The sequence below is a fragment of the Frieseomelitta varia genome, unplaced genomic scaffold, assembly GCF_011392965.1.
Source record: "Frieseomelitta varia isolate USP_RPSP 00005682 unplaced genomic scaffold, Fvar_1.2 scaffold_371, whole genome shotgun sequence".
Taxonomy (NCBI): domain Eukaryota; kingdom Metazoa; phylum Arthropoda; class Insecta; order Hymenoptera; family Apidae; genus Frieseomelitta; species Frieseomelitta varia.
In genome coordinates, this window is record NW_025110114.1 from 280,549 (window position 1) to 300,952 (window position 20,404).

Consider the following 20,404-nt stretch of genomic DNA (forward strand, 5'->3'; position numbering starts at 1 on the left):
GACATCGAAAAATAAAAGAATGATCCTATCACACTCCTTCTGTGTGTTCTTTGTACGTATAAGTTATATATACAAATTATAACATGTGTAAAATATCGATTTTCGAGCGATTCAAGTGTATCTGTATTAGATAGTGCATCTGGCTAATACCAATCGTCTAGTAAACTACTAGCATATATCACTGCTAAGTTACTAAGAATTTTGATCGTCTAAACAGGCTAGAAACGTTTTAAAATCGAATGAACATTTGATTTATATGAAAATTCCATTTATTGTTAATATATATATCTCAAAATACGTGGAGAATGTATAAATTTAGAATTTTAAATGAAAAGAGTTGTGACTTTAACAAATTGAATTGTAATCAAAGAGAGCGTATAAATAGAAATTTTCCCTAAAACGTAGTAATACTTAATTTTTATGACTAATATTTACGACTTGATAATTGTATTTAGAAAAAAAAAAGAAAATTTCATTATTGCACCTTTTGATTGTTTACGCAACAAAGATAAAATCTTGTTACTTGATCTAAACAAATATTCGAGTATCGAAACAAAGAGATTAAGAATTTTAAATTTGTTGAAATTCTTTAATCACGTTTTCAACAAAAAAACGTCGTGATAAAAACTTTCCCCCTCTCGAAACGTGGTAACATCTAACGAAACACGTTGCCAATTTTCACGAATGAAATCACAGCGATCTATTCTACAAAAGAAAAGAAGCCGTTCGTTCATTGTTATATTTTTGCTTTCGGTACTGCGCAGTTTCAAAGGAATAATTAAACGGGGGATAAAGGTAGAATCCTTTGTATGTTCATTCAATCAAATGTACGCATAATGGAAAGTTGGCCGAGGATTGGTCGAAAGCGTTGGAGCCACGGAGCCCACGGTGTTCGTAATGACCTTAAGCCCTGTTCACATCGTGCAGCTTCGGTTAACGCATCGGTGAGTTTCTCGTAGAGTTTCTAGACGCATGTGTCGTCGTCGCCGACACATAATAAAGAACAGTTACGAATAATTACGAAGCGTCCTATCACCACGTAGAATACCGTCAGCCAGCGAACGAATCAGAGAAATCCGGTGGAAGTCACAGGGGAGACTTGCACGGCGTGTAATAAGTCCGTTCTTATTGCGCAGCTCGAGAATGCGAGCGCACGATTTTAAGGAATTTCTGGAGGAAAGATGCGAGCCAGCTAGCAGTGGTTAAGCAGTGTTGCCTTCTCCCGTGAAGCCTTCTCTATAGCGATATATACGAGAGTGTGCGTACACAAGCAAGCCAGTGCGGTGCATATTCAGTGTACGATAAAAATCGTTGCTCGGCGGAGCAACTTCTAACCCGTGGGTATAACGCGAGGTGTGTTGTGTGTAGTGTCCCGTGAAGGTCGTGAACTTTTTATCAAGATCATTCGAGAAGCTCGCGCGCACGAGAAAGCGGGGCACGAAAGAGCAAGAGGTTTTTAAAAAGAGAAAAAAGGGGAAAGGTGGACGATCCTCCGCGAAAAGCCTCGGTAAAATGGCGGTGATCGGTACTCCGATTGGCGCTAAGCGATAGAAGAGGATCGCGACTCCCTATTCACGCTCGCCAAGTTTTGTTTTGATCCTCTAGTTCGGCGCCTATCCTCGCGGAAACCGGCCGATCCACCTTCATCTCAAATCATCCGGTTTTACACTTCTCGGTCTCGGGATATACCATCTTTTTCTTTTCTTTTCGTTTCTTTTTTTTTTCTTTTTTGATTTTTCTTTCCTTCTTACCAATTATTACGAAATTAACAACGGCGTCCCTCTATTGACCGTCTCAGCGAGGTGATACAACCGTAGCCGAGGACGATCAAGGTGGTTGAGGGGAAACCACCGACGAAACGGTTTTCCACGGCCCGTGATGCCGCATCGTTCCGACCTCGAATTCATCGAAAGGCCACACGACAAGGACGACTCTATCGAATCCTTGTCGGCTTATCTATAGGTAAGTCTCCCCGTGCCACGAGTGCATCTCCGCTTTCACCGCTTTTACGCGTTAACCCTCGCTTCTGTTTTCGTCCCGTTGTTCTTGGACTCGTTCGTTCGCCGTTTCGAGGCTTGTCAATTTCAAACTGGCAGGCATAATTTTGAAACGAGGTTTTTTCACTCCCCTCTCCTCCTGCCTTCCGTGGACGGAGTACCGTCCGTTTGTTATTATTTTGCACGAAGCCGAGAACGAAGTCTTAAGTTAGGTTAGGCCCTAGAAACCGATGACTTTGCATCTTAACGAGAGCACAGCCTGTTTTCATTCGTGTCGTCCTTCTAACGGTATGAGCGTCTCGAATATCCAAGATTTTCACCGACAAGCCACCTCGCCGTTTCGTTTTTCAGGCAATTCCTTTGTTTACCCAGATTGTTCTCTCTTCGTTCTTTTGTAATCGACGACGTGTCGCGCGATTCCCTTATATAGGTTCTTCGAAATAACCACGTAACTGCGGCCGTGGTGTGTTTTGTCGCGATTTGTCATGTTTTCAAGGCTTATCGAGAGATTTGCTATTCGCTGCTCTGCAAATCGAACGTCGTGTCACATTCGACCTGTGCTCTCTGTTTTATACGTCTTTTCAATCGATACAAATTTTCTGTTTCGTTCGTGCTCGTGATATCGGGGGGGATTTTTTTTGGTCAAACGTACAATGGAAGGAAAAATTATCGATTCAAAGATATTCGCGTGTTAATGATAATGACTCTATTTCTGGCATTTGTATTGCCTTTGAAAAGCCATATGGACGATTTTTTTTTAACTGGCACCAAAAAATTACAGCAGTATTTTTATCTCGTGTCATTTCGTTGTTTTAGCGAAATTTTCTTTCTTTTTTTTGTTTTTTTTTTTTTTTNTTTTTTTTGTTTAGCGAACTGACGAATTTTGTCACTCTCGCGTGGAGTAACAATTTCACAATAAAGACAATTCTCGTGTAATGTAAGGAAAATTTGGTGAAACGCTCCAACATTTGTTTTCTAGAAAATTAATGTTTCGTACAATTGCAAAACATAACTTCAATTGTAAAAGTATGAACATTTATTAACATGATCATATCTATTGATTATGACGAGTAATTATGACGAGAGGAATATTATATAAGTTGAATCTTTTTATTAATAACATAATAAAAATTATTAACAGCAAAAGGATGAAATCAAATATTATGTAACAATTGACTTTGATTCTGATAGTATCATTAATTTTGAGAATATAGCGAGAGATACTAGTTGAAATTGTGTTATATTATATTTACATTTTACAAAGATTGTACCAGTATTTTATAAGTACATTACAAAACAATGTTTCAGATTTTAAATTCTTAAAAAGGAATCTTCAATCTGCCAAAATGAAAATTGATCGGAATAGATTGAGAAAGTACACATCAGAAGCGGTATGTATTATTTTAAAGACACATATTTGAACATGGATACATTTTTTACCAGAAATGCTAAAGAATATGTTGAATAATATTTACAGCCGGCAAAATGTCAGGCGCTTATAAACAAGCTACGCTCGTGCTCCCATGCAGAATTGCTAGAGGAGCTAAAGCAAATAGATGCATGGACTTTTGGTAAATGTGAACTGTTTCATTGGGTTGATGTGTTGGACCTCAGTGACAGCATTTTGGAAGAAGCTGCAGCTAAAAGTCCAGATAATCCATGGGAATTAGCTTGTGATCTTCCTCAAAATAGAGAGGTACATATAATTCTTATGCCATTTATAAATTATCATTCACAGCAAGTCTTATTATTATACGTGTAAATATTTTAAAAAATGATTAAAATGATTAAGAATTTTGTTTATTTTTATAGGCAAAAGAACTTCTCCTTTGGGTTCTCCATCTTACAACATTATTAATTGAACACTCATACTCGCGTCATTTGTACAGCAGTATGGAGCATCTAGTGACTTTGTTATCAAGCTGTGACATGCATGTTGTCCTTGGTGTATTAAATATTCTCTATATGTTCAGTAAACGTAGCAATTTTATTGCGCGTTTAAATAGTGACAAAAGACAAGCTTTATTAAGTAGACTTACTCTTCTGGCAGAGGTAAGATAAATGCACATTCAATGATTCATATTTTATTAAAATATTAAAAGTTTTAAATGTCTTCAATGTCATTTTAGAGTTGGGGTGGTAAAGAAAATGGATTTGGTTTAGCAGAATGTTGCAAGGAATATCCTGACAAGGTAATCAAAGTGCCGCAACCAGTTATTATCTTCAATATATATATATATAAAATTTCTCGTTGAATTTTTTCAGCCACTTCCAGCAAGTGCCACAACCTTGCATTTTGAGTTCTACGCAGAAAATTCCACAACAGATACGAACTCGACGTCAACCACTGGTACAAAGAAATCTGGACAGACGAATTTTGTAACGTGTATACATATAGAAAATGTGGACAAATTGGGTAAAACTCCAGCACAAATTATGAATGATTTGTTAAAAGTCAATAATGTACCCCAAGATCGACAGGTGAATGTCACTTCTATCAATATTTAACAAACATAATTGTTTAAAATATTTGAGTCTTTTGTTTTCTTTCCTTCTTTTTAGATTGCGTTGTTCACACATATAAGACTGGCACACAGTTTCTCTGACTACCGAAGAAGATTGCAATGTGTGCACGCTCGGCTACAAGCATTATCCATACTTGTATATAATAGCGAACTTGAAGAAAATGCACATAGTTTGCTACATCCTGGGCTTTTAGAAGAATTAGTTGAATTATTGGAACTTCCACACGCACACCTTGTTGAGTTACGAGCAGCTGCACTACGAACTCTTACTAGTATTATTCATTTAGATCGCAATCCACATTTCCCAAAGTAAGTGAAGGCTGCAGCATTATATTGAAACAAATATCATTTTTTTTTTTTTTTTTTTCATTTTATCTCCCGAAATTTTACTCTTTGTACTCGTTTACTGGATAATCTATTTTAATGATTTTCTAGAAAACCAAGTTCAAGATTAAATATGATAATCGACGTTACTGGAGCTAATTCATATCACGGATTTTTTCCCGTATTAATACGCACGTGTATTACAACATTAATTTCTCCACAACCCGAGGGACAACCGTTCCCTTTATCGCTTGCAACAGCACTGTTCAGCTTTCTTTATCATCTTTCGAGTTACGAAGCAGGTTGCGAAGCTCTCGTTAGTTGTGGAATGATGGAAAGCTTGTTAAAAATAATGAATTGGCCTGGTAGCGAGTTCGAACATTTAACGGTAAGATTCTTTTATAATTCTACAAGATTCTTTTACATTTAATCGCGTGAAACTTTTGTAGTCAACCTTTCACGTTCTCTTTTTACAGTTTGTAACAAGGGCAGTTCGTGTTATAGACTTGATAACGAATATAGACATGCAGGGATTCCAAGCTCACGGTGGTTTGGCGAGTTTTATTAATCGACTTGATATGGAAGTGAATGTTTGCAGGAAGGAACAACCCTTCGAGATAGAACCGATACATTATCAGGATAATTCACAAGCCACTCGTGAAAGATCTATGGATCGCGATGAAAATTCCACGTCTTCACGCACGTATGATGAACGCGAGGAATCTTCAAATCCTATGGAATTTTCAGAAGATGAAAACATGAGTTCGAAAACTGATGACAAGAACGAACAGATGCCAGATTATTCAGCTGGAAAAACGGGAAAAACCTGCCTACCACAACGAGTTACACTTTTGAAAGCGCTGTTGAATTTTATTAAGAAGATTATCCAAGATCCCACATTCTCCGATAGTATTAGACATGTTATGGAGGGTACTTTGCCCTCTTCTTTAAGACATATTATTAGTAATTCAGAATATTATGGTCCGTCTCTGTTCCTCATTGCAACGGATGCTGTAACTGTGTACGTTTTCCAAGAACCGTCTTTACTATCGTCTTTGCAGGATAATGGATTAACCGACCTCGTATTACATGCTTTGTTGATTAAAGAGGTAAATAAATTTATCATTCGTTTTAAGTAATCTATTGTGGAATATATTATTATTCCGAAAAATTTAATGATGTTTCGATATCGTGTACAGATTCCTGCTAGTAGAGAAGTTTTGGGGTCACTGCCTAATGTGTTTAGTGCTTTGTGTTTGAATCAACGTGGACTAGAATCGTTTGTAAAACGACGTCCTTTTGAACGCTTGTTCAAAGTACTATTATCTCCGCTTTATTTACCTGCGATGAATCGACGTCGAAGTACAGACCCCTTGGGTGATACAGCTTCGAATTTAGGCAATGCAATGGATGAGTTAATGAGGCATCAACCAAGTCTGAAAGTCGATGCAATTGCTGCTGTTATAAAGGTAATACATTTTTTTTTTTTTTTTCATATATGTATAATGTAATCTTTTTACACGTAACTTTATGTAATATTTACTAAGCCTAGAATCAAGTATGAATCTATAACTATAACAATGAGACATAAAGTAATTAAGTTGTTCGTTTTTCTATAGCTATTAGAAGAACTTTGCGTATTGGGTTGTGATCCTCGTTACATATGTTTGCAAGCTGAAGATAAATTCGACAATTCTCAATCGAATACGACTACTGGAAATCGTCAGTCCTCTGGACAATCAGTCGGAGTAGGAGTTGGGGACTCTAGTGGAGGAGGAGGCGGTGGAAGTGGAAGTAGTAGCGACGAAGAAGAGGAAGACGAAGAGGAAGCCAGTACAAGTTCTCACCCACAACGTGAGGAACAGTGTTCGTCGTCCACTGCTCAGCCAGTTCCACCACCTCAGCCTAGGGAAAAGACTCCGATAGCTTTAATGGAATATATACAAAATGTTACGAAATTCGTTGACGCTATTTTAAGTAACAATTCAACAGACGATCACTGCAGAGAGTTTGTTGCCCAAAAAGGTCTCGTACCGCTTCTGTCAATTTTAGGACTACCGAATCTTCCTGTCGATCATTCTGTTGCGCAGACAGCGCAAGCTGTGGCGACAGTTTGCAAGAGTATTTTAAATCTTGCACACGAGCCGCTAGTTCTCAAAACTGGCTTGTCCCAGTTGAACGAAGTTTTAAATCTGTTGAAACCACTATACAACTACATGGAAGCACCGGGAGGATCTGTTTTATTACACGAGCTTGTCAATGCTCCGAATTTGGAAACAGCCTTCACCAGTGATACGGCAACGCCGTTGCTTCATGCCATGAACGCTGCTTACGGATATATAATAATGTTTGCGCAAGTGTGCCGTACCAGTCAGAGCGAAATCAGAAATTTGGCTATGAATCATTGGGGCTCGGAGCTCGGTCTGACTGTCCTCAAAGGCCTGTCGGAGTTGTATACAGCTCTGATTTGGGAGAGCACAGCATTATTAGCTCTCACCACGGAAGATTTTATCCCGGCTGGTTGTGACTTTGGGAAAGAAGATATGGATAAGTTAATACGTCCCGAGTCAACCAATGAGGGCGAAAGTTCTGGTTGGTCTGGTGCTGCTTCCTCGGATATGGGAAGTAATGGAATGACTACAGCCATGGAAGCTCTAAGTACAGACCCACCCCCTGTTCCTATGGAAGTGGACGAGAAACCAAGCGTTAGCACGGGAAGAATATCTCCAAACTCTCATCGAATTACATACCCTAAGCATTTGCTGGGACTCACGTCTAAAATGGGCAGAGCATTGGCAGAACTTTTTGCCATACTCGTGAAGGTATAAAATTTTCCGCTTATATTTTACACGGATTGCGTTTTCTCTTTTTTTAATTTATAATTATTAAAATCTGTTCAGCTTTGCATGGGTTCTCCAATTAGACAACGCAGAGGACAACAAGTACCTCCAATACCAGCTCTTCCTTCGCAAGCATCTAGAAGTGTAGCAACTGCATTAAATTGCGTGTTAATTCGTGGATTATCGTGGGACAAATTACCACCGTCAACCGTACCAAAGCTTCAAGTGACCTTTTTGATGTGCACTCTGAGTTTCGTATCTCCTGCGCTATTTGATGAAAAGGGATATCCGTTTCACCTGATGCTCCAAAAATTTGTCAAGCTAGGCGGGCAAAACGCATTTTTCGCGTAAATATACTTAATCTCAAAGTCTTTCGTACAATTTATATAAAACAGTTTTAAATAACGGGATATTGTTGTACAATTTTAGCGCTTTCCATTGGGTATTATCTGGAGGAGGACAGTTCCCACTGTCTGAAGGATTAGAACACCCGAATTTGCCTGATTGTACCGGAGAGTTCTTAGATGGTTGGCTTATGATCTTAGAAAAAATGGTGAACCCTAAGACACTCCTTGACTCGCCATACGTTGTTTCTTCAAAATGCACTGGAATATACAAAGTGTATGAAACGTTCGATCCTATAAAATATCTCACCGAAATTCATAAGGTTAGTTTTGACACAACGTGCGTAAGATATTTCAAGTATCATTGACAAATTACATCTGTATTTCTAATCAATTGTAGGAAGCTTTCGAGGCAGTGATGTTAATGTGGGGAAAGAAACCTTTGAAAAATTATGGAGTTCACATGACAGAACTTATATTATCCATTTTACGACATATTCTACGAAGTGAGCAAATTATCAAGGTATATATAATATGTCTCAAATATTTATGCAAAACATACAAGCCTAAAGTATCACAATTATTCAAACGTAATTGTTTTATAGGAACACGCCGAGAAAGAGGAGAACACTGAAGGAGGTGTCAGTGGTAGTAGCAGTGGAACTAGTGGAATTGGTAGGGGTGGAACGATATCTGATCGTAGAGAAGAACCAGAAGCAGATGTAAATCCGGAACATCTCAGACAGTTAATGGACATGGGCTTCAGTAGGACTCATTGCATAGAAGCTTTGCTCCATACGTTAACGGTTGAACAGGCCACTGATTATCTGTTAAGTAATCCGGCTACCCTACGTAGATCCGATGTGCCAACGAGCGATGTAAGCGGGCAGGATCTGATAATGGACCTGGAGTTGGTAGACGATGATCAAATAATGCACGCGATAGCAATGTCGCTTGGTGAAACGACGGAAACGCGAAAAGTTTTTAGCGCGGAGGAGTCAACTACGCGCGAGGCTACCACCATTACAGAGAGTATAGACAAATTCACGCAGAACGCTTTGAGCCAATGCCTGAATTTGTTAGACCTCATGCCTGATACAGTATATAGAATCTGCGATTTACTGGTCGCCATCGCTAAGAGAAATGGGGACGAATGGCGTGACAATATGTTGCGACAACTCATGAAAGAAATTGGCAGCTTGGTGGATTACTTGATCGAAGTTGCCGAGAGCAACGATCCAAACGCTGGAGTAAAATTAGTAGAGTGCAAAGAAGCTAATAAAGTTACTGGACGTATTTACCTATATACGATGTTTTTCGAGGGAACGTTCCAGGAGATGCGAGTACCCTGCGCTCAGATTGTGGAAGAGTACGCTATATTGAACAAACTCGTACGTTTGCTAGTGGTGAGCGAGGGTCCGTTGACAGCGAGTAAAAATAAGATCGCCAAAGAGAGTAACAAGGATGCGTCGTCCGCGAAAACTAGAAAGTGGCTTGCACCTTTATTATTGCTGATCGAACGTTTGGAGAAAGTGGCGGTACTAACAAAGAGGAAAGAGCTGATGTACAAGGTAACAACCAGGATGTGGAAGTGGTTCGATTTGAGCACAGGAAAATGGAATCTATATTCTCCAGTGAATAATCGAATAATTAACGATGCATACTGGGCTGGTGAATCGAGTACTAGAGTAACGTGCAACCGGCGACGATACGTGATCAATTTCTCTTGTATGACTCAAACTAACGAAGAGAGTGCTAACAGAAGACCCATCACGATGGGCTTTAAATTGCACACTGGGAACGAAGATGGTGGATCTGGTTCTGACTCGAATATGGACACCGATGAAAATCGAGTGGAGGATAAACGAAACACAGTTCTGCAAGGATTGGATCCTAGTATGGCTCCGAGCATCATACGTGCCTGTGTGAGGCTGATGGCTATTCCAGTGGATCGAGATGCTTTACACGCGGCCATGAAAGTTTGTCTGCGACTTACAAGGGACTATGAAAACGCCGGAATATTCGTACGCGAAGGTGGCGTGAAACTTCTCCTGGAAATGTCTCAAGCGAGTAGTTTTATTGGATGCATAACTTTGAGCACCCTTCTGATAAGGCACGCTTTGGAAGAACCATGTACTCTTCGATTAGCCATGGAAAAAGTAATCCGTAGTCGCACTCAGGGAAATATTCCTCCAGCATGCAAAGAGATCCTGTTCATGACGCGTCAGATCAACAGCGCTGTTTGCCGTAATCCAGAGGTTTACAGAGAGGTCTGTGAAAACATTTTAAGAGTTGACATACGATTGTTGGGAAAGGAGGACGATGACAATAGATTAATCGTGAAAGCACTTCCACCAAGTCATTCGTCGGTAATGCCAATGGTAGAGAAAACCTCTATATCCGTTGTGAAGGATCTTCTGAATGCTCTTATAAAACCCATGCCGGTTGTTTCTGACGAAAAGTCGTCGACGCCAACGAGGAGTCCGGAGAAGAAGGCGGCCTATTCCAACGTGGGAGGTTCATCTTCTCGACGTGACGTTCTTAGAAATAACACAACGACACCGAGTGATACTATCGACGACGAGGACCAAGTCTCTCAAATAATACCGATGAAGATTTACCCAGACAACAGCAGCAACAGTAAAGTGGAACCGGAAGAGGCAGAGAAACCTTTGCTGACAAAATCAGCTATTTTAAAGATTCTTGCAGAGAGCGTTCGTTCATACAGCGCGGTGGCAAGTCTGATCACGGAGCACGTGTATCGAGGAGGGCAAAGTGAAATGGTACCTGAATACACGACAGCTCTTGCTTTCCTTCTAGACAAGCTTTTGCCGATGTCACCAGAAAATTCAACTGACAAACAATGCAGCAGTATGGCGAGAATGTTGATAGCTGCTATTGCCTCTTGCAACCACTCTCCAGACGTACAAACCACTTTAGTAACTGAAGTGAAAGCAGCCTTAACGAGAACCTTGGCTCTCCCTGAAAGCACTGAGAAGCATGCACAGCTTCAGCTGTTAGTTGGTTTGATTTCTACGATGATCGATAGTTGCCCACCAACTTCCTATAATCAATTGAGAACCTCCTTAAAGATGCATCAGTATAACAATGTCAATTATATTGTTAGAATTATGCTGAGAAAAGGAATAATTACCGATTTGGCTAAGATTCCACACAGTTTGGATCTTTCAAGTCCAAACATGGCTGCTACTATCAATGCAGCTCTAAAGCCGTTGGAAACGCTATCGAGAATCATAAATCAACCAATGCCAGGTGCTGTTAACAGTAAATTTTCTAAACCAAAAAGTAGAACGGTTCAGGAGGAACCTATTGGAGAACAAACAGGAACTACAACGTCTGAGGCGACACATGCTGTTGGGGAGGAAACGAACGAGGATGCAGAGAACACGGAGCACGATATATCTGTCACTGCTGAAAGTTTGGAACCCACTTCAGAGAGCCAAGTACACGAGGACGAAGCTGCTTTGGAAGATATTATGGATCAGCTTCTTGAAAGGTAATCATATATAATGTTTTTTATATTTTTGTGAAATTATTTCTATAAAATATTAGTGTAATTAATAGTGCGAAAATTTTAATAAATACATATATATAATTTTAACTTCATATAAGCTACTGTACTTATAATCAAGTAGTGTACTATTTTCCAGGGACGGGCCGGGCGTGACGGAAGATCAATCTTCTCGACCGCACAGGCCAATGGACATTGATGAGGAAAGCCTTGCAATACGGGATGGGGAAGCTGACTTTGATCCTACCCGAGATGCTACGGTAAGAATTCTTTTTAATCTCTATATTTGTCTTGAAAGTCGTCCTGGAAAAAAAAAATAGAAAAAGAAACTTGGAAGAAGTAATAAGATTTTTATTAAATTTTTTTTGGGAAGGAGGGATAAAAATTATAGAACATAGTGATCTTTTAATGTCTTTTAATATAAAGTATATATGATGATATAATATAGAAACTGAATATTTGATTAGGTCTTTATTTTCTGAGAATATAATTTTATTTTCTAGGAGGATTTGATGAGCTCTGATTCAGATTCAGACAGCAATCCATCCGACGATAATGAAGATGAAGTACAAGATGATGAGGATGAAGAGGAAGAGGAAGAGGATGACGGTAATTTCATTAAATTTTATTTCTGATAGCCACTGTATTCAGCTGAACTCTGTGAATATTAATACGTTACCTATCAGGAGAAGAAAACGAAGAGGAAGAAGAGGAAGAAGAAGAAGGATCTTCAAATTATGAGGAAGATGGAATAGAATTTTACGAGGACGTAGGAGAAAGTGGTGTATTCCGAATGATCCCATCTACGGATCGTGACGGTAGTAGTGTTGTAATGATACGACATAATATCGATAATCAGGATAATGTGAATTCCTCGACTACGGTCACACCACGATCTAGTCTTCCATGGAGCACAACATTTCCTCTTCCTTTGGGCCTATTCGAAAGCCCTCCGATTTCCGAAAGTAGTGGTGAGCATAAAATTGCGGTATACAGTGGCTTGACAATAATATTTTAACAAATTTTTCATAGAATGATAAAATAGGTAATATGGGATTTTTGTTTATTTATGCAGGTATTAATTCTCACTCGTTGCTAATACCACAGAGCGGTTTGGATGCTAACACTAGAGGTCAGAGAACTGTACGGCCGCGAAGATATCAATATCTTCAGTTACCAAATCCACGAAATCCAAATCCACCAGTAATACTGCAAAGGTAAATTAACCTGAGTTCAATGTGTTATGCAAAAATAAAATTATGTTTTATTTGTAAATATAGATTGTTAGGCCCGGCTGGACAAGGGTTCCCATTGTCTGCCAGTCAGGTCCTGGCTTCCAGTTTCCGGGATACACGTGTTGTCGTCATGGATAACGGTGTTGGAATACTGACGAATCAAGAAGAAGAACAAATAGACTTTGTGGTTTGTAGATTACTAATTGTTAAACTTACTAAATTTATCATAGGCGTTTATCATGTTTTTTGATTTATAAAAATTCCTTTAGGATCAATCTGGTTATCTTTTTGGGTCTAATCTTACAAGCACTGTGAATAATACTCCTACTGCCTTACACTGGTGGATCGAAGAAAGCAAGTTATTAGATGGAGATTCTCAGACAGATTGTTGTGTCGGTAAGTATCACTGAAGGGAAAGTTACAATTGTCTATTTTTTTTTCTTTTTTTTCTTTTTTTTTTTTAAGAAAAGTGAAAATTGATAAAATAGAATAATCTTTTGGTTAAAGGTGTTGTACATAAATTAATTCCTGGGCTGGAAAAACGTAGGAATGCAGAATTAGGAGAGCGACGGGAGAGACGTAAAATGCAATACACTTCTGAAAAGAAAGGTGAAAAAGATAACAAAGATGGGAAAGATCACTTAAATAATACAGAATGTATGTTGATTATAAATAATTATTTTAATTCCATTTCGCAAGTAACTTATATGTATATTTATTCCCAATAATATTTCTTTCAGCTGGTTCCTCTACTATAATATCTATGGATGAGCAGATATCAACTGCGTCGACGTCGCAAAGACAAGATACGAATAACTTTATTCCTTTTGAAACCTGCGTAGAAACGCCACGATTGGAACGTACTCTCGATGAAGATATAATTGGTATGATTTTCATACATTCATGATTGGTCAAACATTCATATATTTATGTAAATTATATATTGAATGTTAACGAATTCAGATGTGACTGGTGAAATGGATGCAACAATCCAAGAAGATGAAGAACGACCTCCACCTCCACCGCCGGAAGAACAACCGACAGAACCCAGAGATCCTCGAATGAGTAATCGAAATTCAGCTTTAGAACTAGCCGAGAGTATAGTGGATTCTGTGCTTGGACCTTGTGCATCTGAAGCAAGCAGATTAAGTAATTTAATTTACTTCAAATTAATTTTATATTTTAATCATTTCTTTCTCCAATGCAAATAAATTTTTAACAATATAAATGATACATTACAGGACAATCTGAACGAAACATTGAAGGATCTAATACTAACGAAACATCTAGTCGACCCAATACGTCCATAGTTGTTGATTTCAGTCAGGAACCTAATGAAGATCTACTGAGAGAAAGTGATTCGTCCGAATGGATAAGAATCCTTACAGACGACAGTCAATCAAATGTCGAACGAAAGTAAGTATATTTGCTTTGTGTTTGCATTAAAACCGAAAAATGCTTGTACAAAAATTAATTTTATTTTTCTGATGTAGCGCGAATATACTGAATCAAGGACCTACCACTTCCGCATCTGAAAATGTTAATTCAGAAACGCCGGAGCAACAACAACAAGAACCACCCCCACAACAGCAGCAGCAGCAGCAGCAGCAACAAGAGCCACAACAGTCTCAAGAACAGTCGCAGCAGCGGCAGCAACAAAATCAACAATCTCAAGAACAACAATTACCAGATGGCGTGGATCCTTCTTTCTTAGCCGCGTTACCAGAGGATATGCGCGATGAAGTTATTGCTGAACAGCTGAGGTACCTATCGTGCCTACTAGATTTACTAGTAAAACGAATTGAGGTATATTTATAATTTGATCAACTTATCGTTTGCTCGAAAATTTTTAAAGGCTTCAACGAATCCGACAACGAGCACAGGCAACTGTAGTTGAAGAATTAACCGGTCCGGTAGAAGTCAATCCAGAGTTCTTAGCTGCCTTGCCTCCAGCAATTCAAGAAGAAGTTCTTGCACAACAACGTTTAGAACAGCAACGACACGCAGCTGCAAGCGCCAATCCAGAAGATCCGGTTGACGCAGCTGCATTTTTCCAGAATTTGCAACCTTCTCTTCGACAAGCGGTCAGTGAATGAACAGAAATGTTTTTATTCGCATTCCCTAGAATATTTCAGAACCAATTAACTTTTCACTTGCAATTTATATTTACAGATTTTAACTGACATGGAAGAATCACAGATATCAGTCCTTCCGCCAGATTTAGCCCAAGAAGCTCAAAATCTTCGAAGAGAATGGGAAGCTCGAAATAGACACATAATGCAAGACCGATTTCTTAATCACGTTAGCCAAGGAAATGCTACCTTATCCAGTATATTACGGAATTCTAGTAGAGGTAAATAATATAATCATCATGCGTTTTTGCAACTTTCTTTCTTAACTATATTTGAAAAATCTAATTAAATAACAGGTAGAGGTGGCGGTACACGTTACGCGATTCATACCGTAGCACAAAGAGGATGGCAGTCATGGGCACATGGTGATCCTAGTATAACGCATCACGGAGCCGGTCTACGACTCAGAGGCAGACAATTATTGGATCACGAGTCAATGGCTTGTGTATTGGTATTACTGTTTGTTGATGAACCAAAAATTAATACGTTAAGGCTTCATAGAGTTATCAGGAATCTTTGCTATCACGGTAGCACAAGGGAGTGGGTAGTTAGAGCCTTACTAAGTATCATGGAAAGAAGTAACGATGAAAATAAAGATATAGCTATGGATTTTGGTGGAAAATTCAGAAGGAAAAGTTTAGTGCCCATGATGCACCACGATTATTGGTAAGATATTTTTGTTGTTCGTTTACAAAAATATCCGAACATTTATCATAGAAAACTTTATACGTTATGTAATTTTTAATTTCTCTTAGTGCCCCTAAGATATTTGACCAAAGAAGCAATGCACAGTCATGGTTAAACATTAGTATCGATGCTGCACTTGGATGCAGAGCAAACGTTTTCCACATTGTCAGACACGGTGGCAAAAAATCAGAAAGACAAGGCAGTAGCATTGCGATTCATCCGCAAGCAGCACCTACAGTATGCAGGTGAGTTGATCAAATTCTTCAATGATTATTCAATTTAATGATGGATGTTTTATGAAAATTTGTATTGTAAAATGTGTAATTCAGAGTTCCTAAAATGCGGTAATATTTTTTCAGACATACATTAGAGTTACTAATATCGTTGGCTAAAGGTTTTCCTGGCTATTTTGTGCCAATTAAATCAAAAGAGACAGACGAGAAAGAAAGCAACAAAGAGAAAGACTCGAGTAATAAAGAAGAAACTGGCTCGAAAGCTAAATCCACGTCGAAACCTGGAAAAAGCGATCAGCCAGATTTCTGGGATATGCTATTGAAACTAGACTCGTGTGCCTCGAAGAAAGGAAAATCGGTCGCAAGATCGCATTCAAATTCGAACTTGGGAAATGATTCCGAGCATAATACGACCACGTTCGAATCCTCTGCTTTTGGCCAATTAATTTCAATGCTTAACTGGTCGGTCATTAAACGCAGCAGCCAACTGACGGACAAAGTGTTGAAATTACTGTCATTAATTTCGATCGGATTGACGGAAGTGAATCCGTATCGTAGACAAGAAGGAAACAAGAATAAAAGGACAGATGTAAATAAAGAACAAAGCATCGCTGCGCCGGAAGAACATCTGAAATTGGCTGTACAAGTATTGACGAGCAAAAGTTGTTCTGAAGAGGGGCTCGAGGATGCAACAGCTCTGCTGCTTAATTTGTCTCATTGTCCTGATCCTACCAGACAATTGGTAATGTCTTCGTTAAATTCCGTATTATTTTATATATTCTTTAGAAAGTAAATTTTAGAAAGAAACTGATTTGAACTGATTTTTTCACAGATATTGAAATTGCTCTTGGAAGGTGCTATGGAATTAGCTAATGTTGTCTGTGAACACATAAAAGATTTATTGATGGAATTGAAAGTTCTGAATCGTGAACTCAGACGAAATTCTATCGAAGAGCAACCTTCAACCAGTACTGGCGGTTCTCGTTGGGTTCTTTTAGATAGGTATGTACATGTGCTCCAGATTACTACTTACATTCTTTTTCCCTGTTTGTTACATTAGTGTCAAATTACATTTATATTTTAATGTTGTGATGTTACATTTGTTACAGGTTTACTAATGAGAATGTAGTTATAACTGCACCAAGTAAAGTTAAAGCCGGTAGCGATCTTCAGTTACCATCTATGGCTGCTCTTGTTAGCAAAACTTCTAGTCAGGCATTTTTCTTAAGAATACTTAAAGTGATTGTACAAATAAGGGAAGCAGTACGTTTAGCAAACAATAAGAAAACATGTATGTTTGATAATCCTACTTTTTACTTGTTACTGAAACATCATCATCGCAAACACGACTATTGAATTTGTTTTTAATTCCTCATTTTCAGCTAATCAAAGTTCCGAAAGTTCTGTAGATGCTGGAAATACTAACCAAGCTTCAGAGTCAGGTAATTTGTAATTCTATATATTCACAAATATAAAATAATTACCAATCAATTAACATTTATAATGTAAAATTTACAGGTGAAGACAAACTTCCATTATTAAGTGAGAGCTTAGTACTAGATCATCTATGGGAGACACTCAGCGCTTGTTTATTAGAATTGGAATATACTCCGGATCAACATGCAGTTTTAGTGTTGCAGGTACAAAATATATCTACATTTTCTAGTTTTGTCTTTTAAACATGAATTTATATGTTCATTGTGATTACATTTTACAGCCCGCGGTAGAAGCATTTTTCCTAGTACATTCATCATCGAGTACTTCTCGAGATCGTCATCTAAACACAAGCACAGAGACTCGCGAGGTTGTCCCTGACCTAACACCTGTTTCACCAATCTATTCGGACAATGAAGGCACATCTCAATCAGAAGCTACTATTAATACTTCCTGGGACATACAACCTACGCCACAGAAGACGCTACCACCGGACCAACTTAAGTTCCTCAAATTTGCCGGTATGATATTAAAATATATTATCTGTGATAACCCGTACTACTGACTATTTTAGCGCAGTTAGAGGAAAATGTCAAAGGAAGGAAATGAAAGTCTTTGTATTTTTATTATAGAAACGCACAGAACTGTTTTAAATCAAATTCTCCGTCAAACGACCACGCATCTAGCAGATGGTCCATTTTCTGTGTTAGTGGATCACACAAGAGTTCTCGATTTCGACGTAAAAAGACGATATTTCCGAACGGAATTAGAACGAATGGATGAAGGTATTCGCAGGGAAGAATTGGCAGTGCATGTTCGCAGGAACAATGTGTTCGAAGATTCGTTCCGCGAGCTTCACAGGCGTAATGCCGACGAATGGAAGAACCGATTTTACATTGTCTTTGAAGGTAAATAACCACATAGAGATTTATATCGATCACCGAAATGGTGAAAGTTACAAAATTTTTACAAGTTATTACAAGTTTGTTTCGTTCTATTTTATTTGAAAATAATTTTATTTTAGGTGAAGAAGGACAAGATGCTGGAGGATTGCTCAGGGAGTGGTATGTTATTATTTCTAGAGAGATTTTCAATCCTATGTATGCTCTGTTCACTGTAAGCCCTGGCGATCGAGTTACATACATGATAAACTCCTCTTCGCACTGCAACCCTAACCATTTGTGTTACTATAAATTTGTCGGTCGAGTTATCGGTGAGTCTTTTCTTTTATACTTTCAATAACACACGAGAAGAAGAAGAATAATTAATATCGATGATTATTATTACAGCTAAAGCAATTTATGACAACAAACTATTGGAATGTTACTTCACACGCAGTTTTTACAAACACATTTTGGGAATACTGGTAAAACACACAGATATGGAAAGTGAGGATTACAGTTTCTACAAAGGACTTGTATATCTCACGGAACATAATATTGCTGATCTTGGATACGAATTGACCTTCTCTACGGAGGTATGAATTTCGAGTTTCATTTATTTATTATTATTAGTAGTTTCCAGATATACACTAATTCATGAAAGTATTTAAACACCTATCATAGTAATAAAAATTAGTGCGTAATTTTTTATGTTTCATGTCTCTAGGTAAATGAATTCGGTGTGAATGATGTGCGCGATTTAATACCAAACGGGCGTAACATCGTTGTTACTGAAGAAACAAAATTAGAGTACATTCGGCTCGTGTGTCAAATGAAAATGACTGGAGCAATTCGTAAACAGTGAGTGAACTAAAAGTTAACTTTTCGTCCATTTAAAAATTCACATTTAACATAACTTTAATGTTACACTTAATTTATTTATAGGTTGAATGCGTTCCTAGAAGGTTTTTATGATATTATTCCAAAACGACTGATCTCTATATTCAATGAACAAGAACTTGAATTGTTAATTAGTGGATTGCCCAATGTAGATATCGAGGATCTTAAAGCTAATACTGAATATCATAAATATAATGCAAATTCTTTACAAGTTAGTATTTGGCAACCATATCACTTTATCCGAAAACATTCTTTTAATCTGATATTGATAATAAATGTTTCCATTTCAAAATTTAGATTCAATGGTTCTGGCGAGCATTACGAGGTTTCGATCAAGCAGATAGAGCTAAATTTTTGCAGTTTGTCACCGGGACTTCGAAAGTGCCGTTACAAGGCTTTGCTGCTTTGGAAGGAATGAATGGTATACAAAAGTTCCAAATTCATCGTGAGGATAGATCAACAGACAGGCTTCCGTCAGCACATACATGGTAAATTAACATTCATATTTTTCTTATTTCATGTTTCTTTCAAATTTCCTTGAATCTTAAATCTAACTTTTCGTATTATGGTTTGTAGTTTTAATCAGCTAGATCTACCCGTTTACGAAACGTACGATAAACTTCGCACGAATTTATTGAAAGCGATTCATGAATGCAGCGAAGGATTTGGTTTCGCCTAAACATTTCTGCAGAGTTGAATAAATTTTGTGTGATTTTGCACGAAAATCGATGAGCGAAGACAAAACCAAAATAAAAAAAAGAAATAAGAGAAATATAACAAAAAAAAAAAAAAAAAAAAAAAAAAAAAAGAATAAAAAAGAAAAAAAATCGAGCGAAATTTCCTCGATTTCGAAAATTCGAGGATAATAAAATTGCGGTGATAAAATTTTATCGGAATATCTGACGGAATACAATTCGCCGGGATTTTCGTGTCGCGGGAAGAGAGAACGTGAAACGAAATCTTGCTCTATAGATTGATCTACGATTATTTCTCGGCGCGATCGATTTCTGGACGAGCTTAGAGAATTAGAAAGACAATATATGACTCCGCGAGGTATTTCATATCCCAAAAAGATTCCACGGGAACACGAATGATCGAGATCTCGTTCTATAGATTACTATCTTAACGAAGTCGATCTCTTTAAACTGCAACTTCCAAGGAGACTGTAAAATTACATTCTAGAAAAAAAAAGAAGTGGATGAAAGAGTCGAAAGAGCGAATAAAAACAACACGAGAGAGAGAGAGAGAGAGAGAGAGAAGAAAGGAAAATAGACGACGAAGGCAAACGTTTCGAAAGTTTCGATCAGTTAAAAAGGTCTATTAAGTACACAGCTTTCAGA

At 38.0% G+C, this 20,404-nt stretch overlaps 1 protein-coding gene across 5 annotated transcripts; it reads left to right on the plus strand.

Moving 5' to 3' along the window:
* The first annotated feature begins 930 nt into the window (after positions 1–930).
* LOC122531073 (E3 ubiquitin-protein ligase HUWE1) lies at positions 931–19,848 on the plus strand. 5 transcript variants are annotated; one of them, XM_043658652.1, is made up of 44 exons: positions 931–1,452; positions 1,799–1,962; positions 3,306–3,388; positions 3,475–3,693; positions 3,810–4,049; positions 4,127–4,189; positions 4,263–4,478; positions 4,560–4,831; positions 4,958–5,234; positions 5,323–5,955; positions 6,046–6,315; positions 6,466–7,668; positions 7,747–8,033; positions 8,116–8,353; positions 8,431–8,553; positions 8,636–11,547; positions 11,687–11,822; positions 12,066–12,171; positions 12,249–12,533; positions 12,608–12,779; positions 12,843–12,984; positions 13,067–13,193; positions 13,305–13,454; positions 13,538–13,681; positions 13,761–13,946; positions 14,039–14,213; positions 14,291–14,560; positions 14,653–14,881; positions 14,970–15,150; positions 15,226–15,595; positions 15,685–15,861; positions 15,976–16,591; positions 16,682–16,851; positions 16,959–17,140; positions 17,232–17,291; positions 17,368–17,489; positions 17,567–17,804; positions 17,916–18,191; positions 18,308–18,496; positions 18,573–18,760; positions 18,892–19,025; positions 19,110–19,275; positions 19,362–19,552; positions 19,641–19,848. In XM_043658652.1, the coding sequence occupies exons 3-44, from the start codon at positions 3,344–3,346 to the stop codon at positions 19,741–19,743; spliced, it is 12,483 nt and encodes a 4,160-aa protein (XP_043514587.1). In that variant the 5' UTR covers positions 931–1,452; positions 1,799–1,962; positions 3,306–3,343; the 3' UTR covers positions 19,744–19,848. The 5 variants fall into 5 exon arrangements, with proteins under 5 accessions (XP_043514587.1, XP_043514584.1, XP_043514586.1 ...); XM_043658649.1 differs by lacking the exons at positions 931–1,452; positions 1,799–1,962 and adding an exon at positions 2,194–2,285; XM_043658651.1 differs by lacking the exons at positions 931–1,452; positions 1,799–1,962 and adding an exon at positions 2,194–2,285 and having other exon boundaries at positions 12,638–12,779.
* Positions 19,849–20,404: the final 556 nt, after the last annotated feature.